The sequence below is a fragment of the Heterocephalus glaber genome, unplaced genomic scaffold (assembly GCF_053883595.1).
Source record: "Heterocephalus glaber isolate CG9 unplaced genomic scaffold, H.glaber_assembly_v1.0 deba00001504, whole genome shotgun sequence".
NCBI lineage: Eukaryota > Metazoa > Chordata > Mammalia > Rodentia > Bathyergidae > Heterocephalus > Heterocephalus glaber.
The window spans coordinates 67,825,179-67,845,664 of record NW_028258324.1 but is presented as its reverse complement, the minus strand read 5'-3'; the positions used below and the strand labels follow the sequence as shown (position 1 = coordinate 67,845,664).

General features: G+C 42.8%; 1 protein-coding gene across 6 annotated transcripts in view; it reads right to left on the bottom strand.

Moving 5' to 3' along the window:
• Masp1 (MBL associated serine protease 1) overlaps nucleotides 1–20,486 on the bottom strand; it is a 61,515-nt gene that overhangs the window by 25,835 nt on the left and 15,194 nt on the right. For all 6 annotated transcript variants that reach the window (XM_013072168.3, XM_004834808.4, XM_087186723.1 and 3 more), the window contains exons 3-8: nucleotides 9,139–9,316; nucleotides 7,030–7,161; nucleotides 4,219–4,415; nucleotides 3,363–3,510; nucleotides 1,994–2,112; nucleotides 961–1,039 (exon numbers count right to left, since the gene is read on the bottom strand). In XM_013072168.3, the coding sequence (XP_012927622.2) occupies nucleotides 961–1,039; nucleotides 1,994–2,112; nucleotides 3,363–3,510; nucleotides 4,219–4,415; nucleotides 7,030–7,161; nucleotides 9,139–9,316 (853 nt within the window). The remainder of the gene's footprint in view (nucleotides 1–960; nucleotides 1,040–1,993; nucleotides 2,113–3,362; nucleotides 3,511–4,218; nucleotides 4,416–7,029; nucleotides 7,162–9,138; nucleotides 9,317–20,486) is intronic.

The window sequence follows — 20,486 nt, the reverse complement described above, 5'->3', positions numbered from 1 at the left end:
TTCTCCACTTTCCATTCTGAAGCCAGTTCCTGTCCCCTTTCTTCCCTCCCTGACTTACTCTATCACTATACCTCTCTTCATCACAGTTGCCTCATGTAAGTTTCTAAAATCGTAGTCCACACAGATCTTGCACCGAAATCTCTTGAGAGTGAAGGGAGAGGAGGTAGTAGATGCAAATCTCTATTTTTTTACAGTGACCAGTAGAGGATGTATATAGACTATATGATTTTATTTATTTATTTATTTTGGTTCCGGGGATCGAACTTGGGACCTTGTGGTTGCGAGGCAGGCAGCGGCACCACTGAGCTAAATCCCCGGCCCTAGACTATATTATTTTAGAACCATTGGCATACATTCTAGAATATTAAAGCCAGGACAAACTACTTTACAGTTGAGGTAAAAGATCTTGTCCATGGTCAAAGAGCCCTTTGGGGTAGAGCCAAGGCATGGACTCCAGGCCTCAAGAACAATGAATAGCTATGCCCTTCACTTCCTATAGGGCCACTATGTGGACCCAACAGCCAGATCCACACAGCCCTAAATGACGAGCTTCCCCAGAAGGCTCAGTGGATACAGAGGATGGCTGTGTAGACTACAGGATAACTCAGCTCTAGGCAACAGTGCCAAACTGGTTTCCTGAATTAGCAATTGTCAGAGCTAGTTTCAAATCTGGCAATGATGATATTCCTGTAGCAAGTTTGACAGCCCGTCTGGAGACAGGTGAAAGTATTTAGGAAGTACATCGGGGCCCACAAAAGTTTGCTTTGGGATCTCAGTGTCTTATTGCAGGAAGGGGCACTAGTGTTCTTTTTGTCCAGCTCTCATGGGTCTCTTGAATTCCTGACCCTACCCCTCTTAGAGAGCTCCTGCCAGACTTTTGTCCTGGCTTGGTCTCTGCTCCCATCCCACCAGCAAAAACGAATTCATTATCCTTATAATGAACCTATTTGGTTTTCTTACTTTTACAGGTGGGCATCTTGTTACTCCAGGTCCCATCCTTCAGACACTCAATCTGAAATGTGTCCATCACCACATTATCCTGAGAAGAAACCAGAAGGAGGGAGGGAAAAGAAAGAGGGAATGGGGTCAGTGGCTGTTTTCCAGCAAAACTAACTCACACTCCCAACACGGCTGAACTCAATTGGGATTTTCCACATGTGGACCTCCAAGGGCAAGTGTAAGGAGAAGGCGAAGACTTCCATGTCCCAGTTCATACTCTGGAAAGGGGCAATGGCCATGTGCTGGAGGGTCTGGGGCAATTGTTTAGAAAGAGGAAGTTGTAGCCTTGACTCCTTTTTCACAACACTGCTTCTCAAACTTGAACAAGTAGTCAGCATCACCTGGAGGGCTTGTTAAAGCAGACTGCTGGGCCCTGGGTCTGGATTTCTGACTCAGTGGGTTGATCTACCTATGAATTTGCATTTCTAGCAAGTTCCCAGGTGATGCTGAGGCTGCCAGTCCAGGGCCTTCTTTGAGAACCACCCTTGAGACCAGTGATCCTCTGGCTTGACTGCACTTTAAGTTCACCCGGAGAACATATGAAACATACCAAGCACTGGTCCCACCCCAGAGCTACTCCTTTAGTTTATCTGAAGTGAGTCTTGGGAGATAATTTGCTTTATTTTTAAGTTGGAGAACCAGTATTTCAGAGGGCGGTAGAGTAAGCAGTGCCTGTCTGCTACCTTAAACAACTTGACTTCCCTTTTCAGTAACCCGCCTGATGAACTATGTTAAAGTTCTTAGCCCTAACTACAGAGATTATAGAGTTGCAGAGACTGAGTTTTTAAAAGCCAAGTCAGCCCATGCTCTGATAAAAGACTTTGGTGCCATTTCTAGAAGTGAAAGGAGTCTGGGACACATACTTTAAAATGCTGGAGCATTTGGGAGGCTTCTAGGATAGCTAGCAAATACCCTGCTAGTGCTATGGCAAGTTCTGGAAGCCCATCTGCCTTGGGAGGCTCTGGAGAGTTTCTCTGGGCTGGCCTCTCCTCACCTTCAGCACTTTGTAGCCTGTGTCACAGCTGATGAGCACTTGGTCTTTGAAGGAATATGTGGTTTGCAAGGGCTCGATTTTCCCATGGACAGGAGGCCTTAGCTCTGGGCACTCGTTTCCTGGTGGGAAGCAAATGAAAAGACAGCAGGTGAGAAAACAAAGAAAACTCTGCAGTGAAGTACCAGCCCCTAGAAAGCAAGGGGTGATGGAGGTGGAAGCAACAGAACTGGGTATTGGAGGCCTTTCTAAGCCCTGCAGGAGAGTTTGCTTTAAAGCCAGGAGCAAGGCACTCTCCAACTCCCCCTCATTTCCATATTGACAAAACAAGGTGGTGGGCCAAATGATTTCACTCAAACTCAAGGTTGCGTGGAATATTAAAGGTCACTGAATCCAACTCTTGTCCCATGCTTTCTTTACAATGTCCTCTGTACTGACACCCAATGTCTTCTTGCAGTCCTATAGTGACAAGGATCTCAGTCCTTCCCATACCTGTACCTTCCACTCACGGACTCCCCTGTTCCTCAATTCAGCTGAAATTCATGCCCTTCTAAGTTTTGCCACTGGGCCACCCAGGATGACTCTAGTTACCCTTTCTTTTCACACCTGTTCTTCAAAGCATCAGAGATGGGATTGTATGTTTCTGAGTCCTCTCTTTAAGGGGAACTATGATCAGATCCTCAAGTACCCTCGACACTTTTTCCTAGATAAACTCTCTTTGGTTAATTTCCTGTCCACTCCTGTCCCCAGAGTGGGCAACAGATGAGATCATGCACACAGAGCCAGGGTTTCAGGGTCTACGAAACAGATCAGTCGTGCTGAGCTGATACCCATCCTCTTTTTCTTTGGGTGTTCAGATGACTTAGGTACAATAGCTTTATCAGAATTTGGGTCAAGATTGGTTTCTTTGGGACCTTAGAAGTGGGACTTTTGTGCTTTGACAGTCTAGGGTCTTACAGGGAGGAAACCACCATAATCAGACATTTGAGCTACAAGCTACACCCAAATTCCAGTCCCAGACTTAGAGGAGGCTGCAGCTGGAAGCCCCTCTCCAGGCCTAAGGAATCACTGTGTGAGGGTGGGGTTCAGGAAACAAGGTTTCTATTTTTAATCTCCTCACACAATGCTGAAGTACAGCCAGTTTTCAACACTACCAATCTAGTCCAGACATAACATCATTGCTCCCCTTGACCCCCTTTTATTGATAGGAAACTAAATCAGGAGAGAGCATGTGCCTTGGTGCCGAGTTACTCAGCAGGAGTCCCACCAGGTACCCAGAAGAGTCCTGGGCTACACCTTATCCTCCCATGACCTCCCTCCTTGTGAGGGTTGAGTGATGTGGTTCAGTAGGGTCTAGGAGGACAGAGCTTACCTGCAGCCCTGTAGGAGAGCCTCCAGCCCCGGTTCTCGCCCGAGTTGTCACTGTGGAACAGAATCTGGACACTGTGGCTCTGGGTACTGATGGGTTCTGGTGCCTTCTCCCCACAGAAGGGCCCAAAAGCACTGGGGCCAGCTTTAATCTAAGGAAGGCAATGCAGACGAAGAGAAGAGTTACATCTGATCAGCAGAGGGGCACCACTGCTATACTGCACTTGGATTTTCTGGAATCCTTGATGGGAATCTATGGCATTCACTGGTGTTTTTAGTAGGCCTTGCCAATCACCAAACAGTTTCATCTCTACTCTCTTGCTTAGAATTTACAATGGCCCTGGAAATGGACAAGGCCAGTTAATAATCTTCTGCTCAGTGATGAATGAATTGTGGCTGAGAGAAGGGCAGAGCCTTGTACAACACACAAAACAGCAGGTCTCTGCCCTCTAAGGATCTGCAGTGTAGGTGGAGATCAACCATAAATGACCAATAAAATAGACCCATAAAATAGCATGGGCTCTTTCTGAGTATAGGGTCCTGTGTGACCACACAGGCTGCACACCCCTGAACTGACTGCCCCCAAGGGATCTTTCCAGAATGCACACTTGACCCTGTGACTCTCTACCCCAAACCACCCTGGTGGCCAGCGAGCCAGCTTTGGTTCAGGAAAGATCCTCAGACTGGATCTGGTTAAGCTGGCAACTGTTATTTTAAGTAATTTTTTTTGGTGTGTGTGTCGGGGGAGTAGCTGCTTGACTCCCTATCTTGGGAGAATTTGAAAAGCCTATAATATCAATTTTCCCAGTTCAGTCCAGAATTCCCGGCATCCCTGGAAGAGACAGCCATTCCAAGCTCACCTTGATGAAGTCGTAGGGGCAGGGCACCTCAGGATGGTCCTCGATGTCAAAAATGTCCTCAAACTGCAGGCTGACCATGAAGCCCTCCTCCAGCTCAATGTTGTAGAGGCATTCAGAGCTCTTGGGATAAGGGTTGGGATAGTCGGGGCTGGTGATCAGGCCGGTCCTCTGGGTGAAGAGGTTGTCACTGCACTCCACTGTGGGAAACATATGGGCAAGATGGCACACCAGGGCTGTAGCCACAGCAAACCCTTGCTTGTCTGTCACTGTGTGCTTTTGCTAGTGACCCCATGAGATGAGCAGGGAAGGAATCAGCATCCCTACTTCACACATGGGAAATTGCATCTCCACGAAGTGAAGTGATTTAACCAAACTGTATACCTGTAACCTGCAGTCAAAACTCCAATGCAGAACTTCTAAGCCTCTACTCAGATCTGTTTACCCATGTGATGACCTTTCTCATCAGTTTCCCTAGCACTTGTAGGGGCCAGACAAGGACTTTCAGAAAGGAGGGTTTTGAGACAAAGTGGTCAAGGGGGGATTTTTGGCCCTGTTTTCCCCTTTGGCCAGATTCATTTAGGTCTCCGTTCAGATCCTCCCTTGATTCTCATCTAGTACAGGACCCTCACCCTCCAACCCTGAGCTTCTTTTGTTTTCTTCATAGTGCTTCTACTATCTGGCCCTGTGTCACATTCACTTGTTAATTTCTTTGTTCCCTCTAGACTGTGAGTGCAGCTTTGTTTGCCTTTTCATTTACTGCATCAAGGACTCAGTGTCCTGGGAAACTGGCTGGCCACGACTTAGCCATTCGAGGAGACTTTATTTGCCATTGAACTTTGGCCCTTGAGCTGACCCATGTAAGTGCTAGCATATTCATGCTTTCTAAGTCTTTGTTCATCCCTGCTCATTTGCAAATAAGAAAACTGAAGCCCAGCAAGAGAGGCATGAGTATCCAAAAGTCCCACAGTGATGAGCTGCAGGAGATTTAGACTGAGGTATCTTGAATTCCCACTTGCTTTCATTTTCTACACCAAGCATTCCACTGGGAGTTATCTTCATCCCAAGAGCAACCAAAATTGGCCCTTGAGAGGAGAGGTCTTACTCTTATGTACAGTGTATAGGTAGACATACAGTACATGAACACACATACAGCATTTTTGTGGTACCAATAAAAGGGAAACTCCTAGGAGCAAGGGTGAAAAAATTGAGAAGCCACGCTCTACTTCAGCTTTTGTAGCCCTTACTCTACTCAGCTCATAGTGTATACTTAATACTTACTGAATGAAAACAATATAAAATATAATCCTCTTCAAGAAAATTCCTCTATGTTTCTTTGTTTTATACTGCTCTTTACTGATAGGTAATACAGGCTTTATTCAGAAGTCCTTTATTTTTTTGGTACTGGGGATCGAACACAGGAACTTATGCTTGCGAGGCAGGCAGCAGAACCATTGAGCTAAATCCCTGGCCCTAGGATTTATTCAGAAACAAGTAGCACTTTTTGAAAGAGAAAGAAAACTCTGTCTTTATCCTGGCCCTCATCCAGCGATCACCAATTCTGCTTTCAAGTGAGATCCCAAACATGATCCCTCACCCTGCATCACACTAAGCTCCTGGGAGTTCCCCCAAATGTCCCAAATTTGATCACACCTTGTTTGCAGAAGCTGTGGTCCCCATATGGAATGCCCTCCTTCTCCTATTCTTTCATCCCTGTCAAGGGACACAATCTGTGGGAAGCATCTGTCCACTTCTCCAGGCCAGCTCAGTTCTGATTGTGCTATATCCACACTTCCTTTATATAAATGTAATAAAGGTAGCATTGGCTGCATCTAACCCTTTGTTTATGCAGCTATTACCCCTCTAAAAGGGGACTACTCCTGCAAAGTGGCCGAACCCTTCTGTTGGTTCAGGCAGCAGAAGGTGGTACCATGTCAACTTGATTGGCTATGGGGCTGGCATAGGGTGTATCAGTGGAGCACACTTCTAGGTGTGTCTGCTTGGGTCATGGAGGCATGGGTTTGCTATATCTGGTCCCTCACCCCTTCCTCTCTGGTGCTACTGTCCTACTTTGCTTCTGGGACACCATAAACTAAGCAGCTTTGCTTCTCCATGCCCTTCCACCATGCTGTTTTTCATATTGGAGCCAGCCAAGCATGGACTGAAACCTCCAAAGCCATGAGCCAAATTAAACCTTTCCTCCTTTAAATTGTGAGTGTTGGATACTGTGTCCCATCAAGAGGAAAGATGACTCATACACCTTCCATTTCTGTATCCCTGCCCCAGCCCAAGACTATAGGAGACCTGGTGATGGGAGATGAAAACAAAGAAAGATAGGAAGAATGGGAAGTTTTCTAACTGGGTCCATCTTTGCTTCTCTCCTTTTTCCTTTGGACTGAGATTACCTCTTTCATAGGTGAAGTTAGGGGCTATAGAAACAAATGAAAAAGAAAGTGCTAGGAGGCATAGTTCATGGGTCAGGAAGAAAAGACTGAAACCCAGGTTTCTCCCAAACTTGCCCAGGTTTGACTACCTACAGTGGGAAAGGAGCCAGGGACCTATGAGGCAACAATACTGCCAAGGACTGAAGGAATAAAGATAGCCTAATAGAGTTTCTCTCATGCACTGTTTGGAGAACTGAAGCCCAGGCTTCTAGGCTGGGTGAGCATCTCAGTATCTCCATGCATGTTGTATCTGAGCTGCATCTCTGATTTCATTTTGAATTGTTCCTGTTGTGTCTCTGTCTTTTCTCTGAGCTTCATAGTGGAAGATGCAGATCATGATAGCAATGTACAAATTATCCCCAAGCCTTACCTCGACAGGTCCTGTTGTCTGTGTGGAGGATGTAGCCGAAGCGACAAGAGCAGTAGTAGCCACCTATATAGTTGTGGCAGTAGTGGTCACAGGACAACTCCTCATCTTCCCTCTCCTTGCACTCGTCCACATCTGTGGGGCAGGTACCTTTCAGTCAGTTAATGCATGCATGATGATGGAGATGAAAACCAACATGCATAGAGCACTCAGTTGAGATGCTCACTCATTATCAGGAGGTTTATGGTTTCTCTCATTCTGTCTTTATACAAGGCCCAGGGGTGGCCACTATCTTCCTTTCACAAGCAAAGAAACCACAACTCTGAGTCGTGAGGCAGCTTACCCAAGATCACAGACAGCCAGGTTCCAACCTAGGCAACCTGACTCATCGTGGAACGACTATTGTTTAACAGTGGTGGTAGTTACTGTGCCAGGCAATGGTCATAGGAAACAGGGCTGTTACTGTCCTCATTTTACAGATGATGAAACTGAGACATAAAGAATCCCAGTGGGCTGGCTTCACAGCTTGGGCTCTTAACTTCTATTTCCTGTTCTCTCTCTCTCTCTCTCTCTCTTTCTCTCTCTCTCTCTCTCTCTCTCTCCCTCTCCACCCCCATCTCTCTGTCTCTCTCCTTTCCTTCTTTCTTTTTTTATTTCCCACTAACATGGGTAAAGCACTATCCTAGGTATTTGAATCTACATGCCTCCTAAGGAACAAATAATGACAAAAATCATATGAAAATATGCATGCTAAACAACACAGTCTTCAGGGAACACAATTTAAACCTTAATGAAGTACCACTTCATACATACCACAATGGTTAAAATTTTAAAAGTTGGAAACATCCAATGGTGTTGGTGATATGGAGCAGCCATACCATACATCGGTGGACATACATAAAATGATGCAAAAAAAAAAAAAGTCTGCTAACTTTTTTTTATAAAACTAAACATAGCTGCCTTATGACCCAGTAATTCTATTTCTAGATATTTAACCAAAAGAAATAAAAACATGTTCACAAAAAGAAGCACCAGAAGGCTCATAGAAACTTTATTAATAAGAGTCAAAAATAAGTAGACACCAAGTGCTCATCAATAGGAGAATGAATAAAAAAGACTTATAGTATGAACGTTACACTGCCAGGAAAAAGAATAAATTACTGATACATGCAACAAAATAAAGAACATTATGCTGAGTAAAAGAATCCTCATTCTCCAAGTCTATTTTCTATGTGTTCACTTATGTGAAGTTTTAGAAGAGGTGAAGTAATCTATGGCTAAAATAATCAGAAGAATTGTTTGCTCTGTGGGATTTGGAGCAAGGATTGACTGGGCAGGAGCATGAGGGACGTTTCTAGGTTGAAATTATTTTCTTGATAGGGGTTTGGATTATATGCAAATACAAAATCTTTAAAACTCAACAAATGTATACTTAAGATTTGTGTATTGCATTGAATGTAAATGCCACACTTAAAAAAAACCCCTGTGAACAGAGATGGAACTTAACAAAATATATACATGCTGAAGTATCAAGCAAGTAGAGTATAAAGCCTGCAATCCCTTTGGGATGTATCAAAAAAGATGAATAGATGAGTAGAGGACAGATAGATGATGTGGTGGTTAGGGTGCAGTTTCAGTCTGATTGGCTTTGGGATCTCCCTGGAGCGATTGGTTGAGCACATGTGTAGATGTGCTTAGGGTCATGGAGGCTGGTCATGGGTGTCTATGTCTGGTTCCTGGTCTCTTCTGTTCTGGCACTGTTCCCTTGCTGTCTTTTCCAGCTGCCATGAACTAAGCACCTTTGTTCTTTCACACCCTCCCACCATGTTGTTTCTGCCATGGAGCCAGAAGGCCATGGACTAGATGCCCTCAATCATGAGTGAAATTAACACTGTTAAGTTGTGGGTATCAGATATTGTGTCCCAGTAACAGGAAAGCTGGCTAATTCAGATAGGCAGATATGTGGTGGAATGAGCGGGCAGTAAGAAATGAGCGGTAGTGTCTATGTGGTGAGTATATAGATGTTCACTGTCAAGGAGAGTGAGCAAAGCTGTTTTTATCCTGATAGAAAAAGGCAGTCCTGGGATTGAGTCACCCAGTTCCCCAACTTACCCACAGCCATGTAGTGGGCATCAAAGCCTGTGAATCGCTCCTCATTGGAGAAATCTGACCGGAAAGTGACCGACATGAAGGAGCCAGGGGAGAGGACCACTTCCTGGCCTGGGGTCTGCTCTGTATCTGTGGTCTCCCTCCCACAGAAGGTTGCCAGCACCTGGTCTTCAGTTTCTACCTTTGAGGTTAAAGTGAAAGGGAACAAGATGAGTGGCTTCACATTTTAGCTTCTTTCCTGATCTCCAGGAGGAAAGAGGAAGGGGCTGTATACACGTAAACTAGGAAGGTTGGGAAACTCAAGGAAAGAGGGTTAGGCATTCTTGGGTTTGAGGAAAGACACATGACAGGTTAAGTCAGGGTGGCCATCTGATCAGTTTTATTCATTTGGTTTAGTTTCTTCAGAAGTAGTTTGGTATTTGTCATTCCTGATGCCAACCAAGTGACTTACTTATTGAAAATAACTCATTGTTAAAATTTAACAAGAGTTAGATACCTTGCAGGCAGATTCTGTATGCAATAGAAACTTACTATATTTCCAAAGAAAGAAATTTTATAGACAATAGAAGTTATTCATTGAACATCCAGTGTGTTCCAGCCACTGAGCATAGCATGGGGGGGGGCGACAAAAATGAGAAAACATAGGGCCGTGCACAGGACAGCAGTGTTCAGATTGAGGAAAGCAGACACGAAAGGAGCTATTATATAGCATGACGAGCACTTCAATGCCAGTACTCAAAAGGAGTGAAATTCCCCACTGGAACAGAAGCAACAGGAAATCAAGACAGTTCTTTATAGCTATGTCCTCAGGGGATGGGAGAGGATCTGGCATGCATTAGTTAGCTAATAAATACTTGCTAACAAGAACTAAAGGTGCAGACCCATTCTGAGAACTATGAGAAGCCAGGGAATCTGAGGAATTGTACTAGGAGATGTTCTTGGAAGGGTATGTGGAAAGTAGATTATGACTGACTGTGGATACCGTTACTTCTGTAAGTAGAAGGTACTAAAAACTTCTGAATAGGAAGTCGTGAAATCAGAACTGTGTTTAATAGGTAGTCTTTAAAATGCAGAAAGTATATTGAAATCTTGTAGAGACTGTGTCTCTCTGTGTGTATGTTCAGACCAGATGCCAAAAAAATTGTCTACTTACTGAAAGAATTTCCAACTTTAAAAGAGCTGGAAGGCCCAGGGCAATTCGGAGAGCAAAGCAGAGGTCCTGGGCTGATTGCCCAAAGCTCATTGTGTGCCTGGTTTGTGGTGTGTGTTAGGCAGCTGGTTGGTGAATTTAGTTTTACTTGGATACTTGACCTACCCACCGCTCCTGTCATCTCATACCTAACTTGATTCTTTTAAGCTTGTATTTGTGCTTGTAATTTCTGGAGTGATGCTTTAGCCAAGATACATGAGAAAATCCTAAGAATGGTAAGTTATTAAAGGAAAGTTCCTAAAGGCAGTCTATCTCTAAGTAGCTTCTATTAAATTCATTGTTTTGTTCATTAACTTAGTATGACAGAAGTATCTTGACATTTGACGCTTCTGTTTTGAAATTAATGATTTATTTATTTAAAAATAAGAAGGCGGTCTAAAGAAAAACAATTTGCCCTGGCAACAAAACACAGGGATAATTAATCACTAACATTGGGAATTGAAGTATAAACAGAAAATGAGATCATGGCTTTGCTATTTGTTCTTCTCTGCAGATAGCAGCGAATTCACAGCAGCCTCCTTAGTATAGAATGTGCCTTTCTTCAGACAGCTCAAATGTCACTTCTTTGAACAACCCAGCTGCTATGCTATTTTGGTTAACTGAGGTTTCTAGATAGTTAAAAGTCTACCTAAGTGTAATCTTTTTAAGTTTTTTTTTTCTTTTAGATGCAACGCTTCTTTGTAAAAAATGCATTATACAAATCCCTGTATTCTTATGTGAAACATGCTCACACTTTCTTGGTGATCCAGGGCATTCTTATGAGTTTCAACTATCATAATATAACACTAAAGGGAGATTCTTGGGGATGTTGAGTTGTGTGATATTGTTTGTCTTGCATAGAATATTGTCAGACTATATGCCTTTGCAATTTTTATGTCTCCTTTATGCAGTGTTCTTTTCCTGTCTTTTAATCAGTCTAGTAGTTGTACTTCTTGGTTTATTTTTAATATGTTCTGAGTGAGAAACCACTTAACCTGCTCTTATTGGAACTTAATAAAAAAGAAGACTAAATATATTTAGAGTGAGGCTTGTGAGGGGGCTCTTCTTTAGGTAACTGCATGAACTGAGTGCTCTATCTTAGCCACCTCTGCTTTGGAGTACTCTGCAGTGTGTGGACCTGCTATTTAGAGGACTTGATTCTACCATAAACTACACAATCAGCCCCTCTTTAGCACCCAGTTATATGTCTGTAGAAAGGAATTTGAACTTGCTGAGATCTAGATTCCCTTCTAACTCTTATAAACTAGTGTTCTAACCAGTCAGCATTGCTATACATTAAATGAACCAACCATAAGACCGTGAATAGGAGTTTCAAAGCAGGGATTGCTGCTTGTGGCCTGCTGATGGGCTTGATGATGCTGAGCTTGTTTGTGATCTGTATACAAAATCAATTACCAGTGAGTACTCATGCCTTGAGCAATAATAGTTCCAGCCACAGCAACTTCCTTCCTATAATTTGTCATGCTCAGGGCCTCTTGGCTTCTGTAGTGTTTGGAGAGTGGATATTTTCAACTGAAATGAACCAGAGATCATTTGGAATAGAGAAAGAACTACTGAGAATCTGTGATGAAGTCTTCCCTCCTTGTAACTTTTGTGTTTAAGGACTTTTTCATGATGACAGATAAATAGTCATCACCTGCAGAGTCACATTATTCCAGAGAACAGGGAAGCATGCCCCAGTGGAGGGAGGGCCATGGCAAAATTGAATCACATATCCTTTTAGAAGCAGAGAAAGGAAGGACAGTAGCCCAGGGCCCTGGGAACTCAGCTCGCAGGCCAGAATAGAATCTTGGAAGAGCAGAGCTGGGAGGGAACTTTAAGAGTTATTTCAATTTCCCTTCTTCTAGAGGAAACTGAGGCCCAGAAAGGGAAGTGACTTGTTCAATGGTAGAGAGATAACATGACCATTTTCTGATACCAGTTTTGCTTCTGGAACTGTTCTGAGTCTGGAGAAAGGAACCACCAACCAGAATGTACAAGATAAAAGACACTTGGTTAAACAATTTTCCTGGCTCCAGAGCTTCTTGGAACCTTATCTTGGGTGCATGGATTGTTTCCCAGAAAGGATGTGGCTCAGTGACAGCTCCAGCCCTAAGCTAAACAGAGAGGTCACCAGCCTGCTTAATATTTTGTCCCCTGCTGTGGATTATAAAGTTCTACAAAGATCATTTGCCTCTAAGCACAGGCAGGGGGTTTTCTATTTGGACTGTCTTATCTCTGAAGTCATCATATCAACACGGAGGAGGGAGCTTATTGAGCAAAGTCCCCAAATTCATAACAATAGATTCCATGTGGCTGAAGATCATAGATGCTTCATTTTTCTACTTTTATTGTGGGCAGCAGTGTCCTTACAGACTCTTGTTATTTAGGGCACCAACATGTGGTTGCATGTACTTAATTTGTTTTCTTTTAACTCGACTTGACAAATATTTATGTACCAAATTCTGTCTGGACTTTAATGTGGAGGATGCCAAAAATTACTTATTTTGTGGCTTGAGTTCAAAAGGCAAGTCTCCTGCTTCTGGGAATGTGACATTTAGTAGAATATGGAAAGTACTCAAATGTGTACATTAGAGCCTTGTCTGAGTACGGCAATTTCAATGAAAGATGGGTAGCCTGGGGGATTTAAAGAAGGTTAAAAATTGCAACCAGCTGAGAAGGACCCAAAACATTTAGGAGTGGGGATGTAGCTCAGTGGTAAAGCACTTGCCTAGCACATGCAAGCCCTCCTTAATTTGGTTTGATTCCCAGCACTGCAAAACAAAAAACAAATACACAAAAAGTTTAGGGAGAGCGAATGCTCTTTGGGCTGGGTAATGGTTGGTGAGTAGGATTCAGGCAAGTAGAAAGAGTAGATGGAGTGTGGGGTGGTGCGGAGGAACAGCCTGGCACAGACGGTAGTGAAGACTTGGGGCACCCCGAGTCTCAACCAAGCTTCCTTTTACCACCTGGTGTAGGAGAGGAGCCCTGGTGAGGATAAGGCACTGGGAAACAGATATCAGAAGAAAAAGCCAGAGTCTTTGTTCTGCATGAGTTTCCTGAAGCTCAAACCTCCTAGGCAAAACTGCAGTAGGGCAGCAGGAAGTTTACCAAATTTCTACAGTAAGTCTTCTAGGGCAGCCTCCACATGTGCAGGGGCTCACTGCCTCAGCTCATAACTGCCTTGCCAAGGCCCAATCAACTTCTCCAAGGAAAGTATGGAGAAAGCAGTTCCGGAGTCATTGTCCTCATTTTCATAGATGAAGGAATTGCAGCACAGAAGATTTAAGTGAATCAGCAAAGTAAGTGTGAATCCAGTGAATGATGAATTATCTTGTGAGTGGGGAATCAATTTAGTGAGTGGTGGGAGCAGGTCCACAGTGACAGCCAGCATCCAGATTCCCGGGCCAGGGCTCTGCAAGTGCTTCCGGGTCCCTGATCAGTCCTCTTTTAAGTCTCCTGATTCCTTAGCTTACACTTCTTTAATACATTAAACAAACAAAGGCTCTCCTACAGCCTAGGTGCCTCATGACTTAACTTATCAATGTGCACAAGCCACACACTGCAGCCTTTCCAAAGTCTGCTCTAGGCCTTTGAAGAACATTTCTGACTAAATTTAGGCAGACTTTCACTGTGAGTGCTAGATTATTTTGTTAGGGGATTTTGTTAATATGCGAAATACATTCCCCAGAATCTCCTTTCCTGTGTAGTTCCAGATTTCAGTGGGTCCAATGAGGAATTAGTGCAAATTTGGAAGAAAATAGTCATTATTCCCTGGAGGTTGTTTTGGACAGTTGTAGAACTGCCCAACAGCTTTTAATCTTCCCATTTCCTCTATTCTGCACCCAATTCTTCCTTCCATCTATTGGCTCTAGTGATCAATAGCGGCTGGTACCTGTCACCAGTGGCTTTCAAGTGGAACCACAGAGGGGGTATCTTCTTTGAGCAACAGCTTTAAGAAATCTCTTCATATGAGCTTTGTATTCACAGTCCCACGTTAGCCCTCAAGTCTGAATCAACTCCTCCAAGGACTGGACTTGGCACATTCCTCCAGAGATGCCAACATTTCCACCCATGTCATGGCTCTAGGTGAGTGGTTGGTGATCTTTTCTGTGGTCTTCTAATTTCCCACTCCCAACTTTTACTTCCTCAGCTCATTTCATAATTGCACTAGTCCTAATGTTCATAAATATCCATTAGCCCCTAATAGTAACAGAGATTCTGCTTTGCTGTGTGAACTCTGATAGAGTCATGTGTACCAGAAGTAGGGTGCTGCATTAACAGAAAACTAAAATATGTGGTGTTGGTATTGGGATTGGCTAACAAGTGGATGCTAGAAAAGCGGTGAGGAAATTGCTATATGAGTCTTGAAAAAGGCCACTCGAGTTATGGAGTGGTGAAAGAACTGGCAAAACTGTGTGTGGCAACTTAGAAAGTAGAAAATCGAACACAGTGAACTCGTGGATCTGGATAAGGAGACCTCTGGACAGAACACTGGAAAATAGTTTTTCTATTAGCAAAAGAGTTTAAAAGCAAAAATGGCTTCAGGTAAATATCAAGTCAAAAATGCAGCTATAAGGACATTTTATTAGTATATAGAAGATTTACAGCAGTGCCTAATACTCCTTATCAGCAGACAAAAAAATATCTCAGACTCTTAAGGGCCCTGACATGCCCTCCAAAGTGGAGAAGCCTACTTTGAAAAGAAATCTGGGGTTTCTTTTTTTTTTCCTAAAGAAGCAGACTGTATTCTTATATATAGGAAACCCAAGGAGGATATGTCAGATTGCACTATTTCAGAATGACTGAGACAATTCAGAATGAGAAGAAGCCTCTGGGCCCAAGGTTTCTGCATACAGAAGGTAGGCTGAAGGGAGAGCTCATTTGCACAAACAAGCCATTTCCTCTGAATCATGTCTCAGAAGCTGAAGTGAAGAAGTCAGAGGCAGAATCAAGCAAGAGTCAAGAGGCATATAGAACAACGGATTGAGAACCACTCCCTAGAAGCAGAATTGAGCTCTAATTAAGGAACATTCCTACTTTGTGGACAAGACAACAGGACCTGGCTGAATTTCAGAATTACTATGGGACAGTAATTGTTATATGCCTCTCATCCTTCCCATTTGTCAGTGGGAGCTCCGTTGTGGTTTTCTTATTCATATTTCACCAAGACAAGAAGATATTGGGTACGGGGAGGGAAAGATGACCATATTCTTGGGATTCAGAAATCTCTGGAACAAAAGGTGCCACACCTAAGAAGCTACACCCTTGTTATCGCATCTGCTTCTACACATGATTTAGATCATGAAGTCCTGACTGGACTTCCAGCCTGACATGCTAATGCAATGGAACTTTTTGGAAGAGGGGAAGAGTGTATGTGGAGTATGAAAAGATAGAAGTTACTTTGTCCAAAGGGTATAGTATATTGTTTTTTTAAAAAATAAGCATAACAATCCCCTCTGTTCCAATACAGAAATCCTTTTGCAATATGACTTTGCTGCTCATGGATTGACTGAGTCGATGACTTACTTTGACCAAAAAAGTCTAGGATGTGTTTGAAGTGATATGTAACTTCCCAACTCAGGTTTCAAAGAATCTCATAGTTACTGAATAAGATTCTTTACTTGTCCAAACTTTAGCGAAACTTCTGAACTTTTTCTAGGCCCATCTGTAGACTTCCTTGTAAACTCCAGTATTAGCAAAGACCTCTGCCAAATCAGTTTGGTAAGAACCACTCATCCTTGATATCTGATTTGGTTCTTCATCCTCCAATACTCCCTTCCCCCAGTGATGCCTGACTATGTCTAACCTATCTTCCTACTGAAGATAGATTAGACATATATTTCCCTTAACCTTGATGTTTCCTCCTAGTAACTTTCCATCCATTGACTTCCTGTTCTTCGGTCATAAATTCTCATTTGCCTACACTATATTTGAAATTGAATACAAGCTTTCTCCTCACTGAAAAATCTCATTACCATGCTTCTTATACTATCATGCTGGTTTTGAATAAAGTTTGCCTTACTGTTCTTCAAGTGTCATTGAATAAATTTTTCTTTGACATTCTTGCTCATATGGTATATTGCCCTGAAGCCCTGGGAAGCCTACTGGAGAATCTAAGAGCACATAGGGTACAGATGAGACATCCAACTGTGATCTCTAGATGAAAAAGCTGACATTCACCACCAACCACTAGGCAGATGACTGAGACCATTATGGATCTTCCCATTTTAGTCAATCTCTGAAGAATGTAGCCACATGAATGAGCATGGGAATCCAGCAGAAGGACATCCTACTGAGCCCCATACAAAATCCTGACCGCAGAGGCATGAGCAACAAAGCAGATGTTGTTTTAATTACTGTGAGTTGGAATAGTTTCTTACACAGTGATAGGTAACTTTTATTGAGGGTAAGGAAGTGATTTGGGACAATGAGTAAGACTGACATTTATGAGTGGGAATTTGTGTATTGCAATGAGTTCCTGAAGCCATGAAAAATCACATAGTCATTATCTTTTTCTATATATCTACCAAAAATTCATACCTCTTTTTTACCATCAGCTGCAGAGATTAAAAAAAAAACTCGATATCTTCTAAGATAGATCAGGTAGTGTTGGATTTTGGTTGGCGTAGAAAATTATCCCTTGGTCTTATACTTGTGAATATAATCTAGGGAAGAATATTCCCAACATAAAAAAGCTTTAATGAACAAAGACACTTATAGCAGTCTTACATGAGTGTCTTTAGTTGTGGTTTCATGGCTGCCTCAATGTCCTGAATTGATTCAAAATGTTTATCTTTCATGGTCATTTTGACTTTGGGGAAGAGCCAGAAGTTGCATGGTGTCAGATTCAGTGAATAAGGTGGATGACAACACAGTGTCATGTTAGTAGGAGCCTGCCTTTCTATTGAATGGCATTTGTACCACATTTTTGATCACTTCTTGTAAGGTCACTCATGAAAGTACTTCTAGAAGTGCTTCAGCAAGTATCAAGAACAGTGGGATAATTGTGTTCAAAGAGAGGTTGAGTATTCTGAGGGGAACTAACGGCAATGTGTCTTTTACTGTAATGAATTAAAAAAATCTAAAAACACACCATATTTTTCAATCAGCCCTTGTGTGGTAACAGAAAAATAGAAACAATATAAATATTCAATTCTAGAGTAATAGTTAAATTAGCATTAACAGTAAATGTCAGGCAGCCATTAACTATCACATCAAGGGAGAATGTACAATGATCTGGGCCTATTCTTAGCAGGTGACTCTAAGTAAGTGAGAATGCAGGAAAATTGTATATATGGTAGAATTACACCTATGCTGGAAGCCTGCACCGAACATATAAAGTAGAATGAATTAGTTCAGACCACTAACAATGACTAGTGGAACTGTGGGTCGTTTTTCTTTTTCCTCTGGTTTTATATTTAAAAAGAAACTTGAGGCCAAAAATGCTTCCTTTTAACATCTGCCTAGTGGTATAAAATTAATCAGATCTGATCAACACAAAATGGGAACACAAAGAGGGGCCACCAAGCCAGCCTGGAAGTGCAGAGACCTTGGTCTTTCTTCATCGCCAGAGTCTTACCTTCCTCACAGGACCTGGGGTGAGGAATCCTCATCCCTCTGTCACCAACAACTTTCACATTTTTCTAGCCTTTGGGTCCCAGCAGAGTTGAAAAAGAGGTGAAAATCTGTGCCTTGTAACCAAAGTAAAAAAGAATGTTCTGACAATAGAATCATGAAACTCAGAGTAACTAAAATTCCACACTGAAGTGTATAGCCAGGTAGGTCTCATGTTAGGCAGTAGTTTCTGTGATTGTGAAGTCCAACAGACAGTGTGTAGATGTAAGTGGTTGGATGAGGAAAGACTTTGAAGCTTCCAGGTCAAGAAGACTGAGGGAAGAAATGGAGGGGTAGTGGTAGGGAAAGGATAGATACTGGACATCTAAAAAAATTATAATATGTATGCTTCTGACTTTTCATTTTGTTTTGTTTTTCAAGAGGAAGAGTGAAACTGTGGACTGGTTTCAAGTTTTTAAGTTTTTTATTCTTAGGATGCAACTGAGGCTGGATCATGTGGGACTTCATTTTTATATTGGTTGCAGATGATATTCATTAACTACTAGATGTTGGGAAAGCTACTAAAATTCTCTACGTTATGGAGTGAATTTTGCTCCCGAAAGTGTATATCCAAGTCCCATCTTTGATGTCTCTGAATCTGATCTTATACAGGAATCAAGCTGAGATGGCACCATACTGAGTTAGTATGGCCCCTATCCAATGACTAGTATCCCCATAAGAAGCCAGAAATTTGGACACAGAGACACATAGAGAGGAAGGGCATGCAAAGACAGAGGTAAAGATTGGAGTTTTGGTGATGTAGACCAAGAAATGCCAAGGATCACCTACAACCACTAGAAAGCCAGAAGAGGTAAAGTCTCCTCTAGAGACTTCAGAGGGAGCATGGTTCTGTGGATACTTTGATTTCAGAGTTCGAAGCTCCAGAACTCTATGAGAATAAATTGCTGCTGTTTTAAAACACTTAGTTAATGGTAATTTGTTATGGTAGCACCATGACCACAAATACTCTGTATAGATTTTCTCATACGCGAAGCAGCAAAAATACTGCAATTTTGTCACAGGACTGTTGTGCACATGACATAAGTTAATATATTTAAAACACTGAGATAGGTCCTGGGGCATCAGCAGTGAGAAAAGCAGGACTCCTGAGACCTAGCCACAGAAATGATGCCCTCCTGGACTCCTGGCATTTGAAGACTGATATTCTTCCTGCATACCCTCTATTTCCTAGATTTTTGCTTCATTACTGATCTCACTGAAGCCATATGCACTGGGTACTTAGAGAGAAACACCCCCCCCCGCCTCTTCATTTAGCAGGTGCTTTTTAAGGTCTATTTGGCTTTTTCCATGTTATGAAGCCTTCCAATCATCCTGGGGGTAAGTGACATGAAAATGCTATTAACCTTATTATGTGAGTGAAGATCAAAGTGAAGGAAGGGATCTCCAAAGGATAGGGCCCAGAGAGGATAGCATCACATTCAAGAGTCTCCTTCTGCTTCTTTGTGCTTCTAGGAATTTCTTTAGACGGGTTGCTGTAGGCAGATGATTCCATGGCAGTCCAGGGGGCCCAGGACTCCTATTTACAGCTCAGTGCTCCTAGCTCCCGAGCTCACCCTCATTAAAAGTCCATCCAGGGACTCCTGGGACGAGGCCAATGGCTAATGGCCCTATCTTGCTACTTTAGCAAGTAGCCTCAAATTTCAGTTAAAGAGCAGAGTACAAAGAAATTAAAGCTACCAGACATGGGATAAGCACCTGGGTTTAGAAAACAAGTTGTGTGTGTGTGTGTGTGTGTGTGTGTGTGTGTGTGCGCGCGCCAGGGCACCTGACATGGGTGTTTCTCTGTGTGTGCTGCATTTCAGGAGTTCTTGAAAGCTAAGTAAGTAAGATAACACAGCTGGTAGGTAGGTCTAAGACTGCAGTTGATTTTAGGTAAGAGATGCTAAATGTCCATGCTCCATTCCTGGCCCAAGTCATTTGGCCTTAAAAAATAAATAGCAACAGACTTTCCTTCCTTCCATGGGGCATTTTCATCTTCTCTATTTTATTTGCTCTGAATAGAAATCGGATAATGAATTAACATCAGGCAGACGTTATAATTCTGAGCCCAGAAAGGCGATGTGAGGTTTTCAAGGCCACATACCTTAGGAATAGCAGACCTGACCAAAAAATCCAGATGTTCTGACTTCCAGGTGTGATTCAATAATCAGAAACAGACAATTATAATAGGTCAGAGGCGGAATAGGGATGCAAAGCCCTCAAGTCTGTACTTTTTTTTCTTAAATGGAGAAATTGAGACTCAAAATCAGATGGCTGGTCCATGGCGGAGCCAAGATCAATGTCCCGGTGTACTGTTCTTCCCAGGACAGTTTTTTTATTTGTTATTTGTTAATCAGAGTAAAAGCCTCCTCCGAGATCAGGGTGGGCCTCTTGGAGAGCATTGTGTACAAGCAAAGGCGAGACACCATAGAGGAGGGGGCCTGGGAAAGCGCTGGCAGGTCCTGAGAGGGGAAGAATCCACTGGTGCCAGGGGGAGCGCCCTTCTTAGGGGGGCCCTGCCCAGAAAAGGGCTGCGTGCACAGGG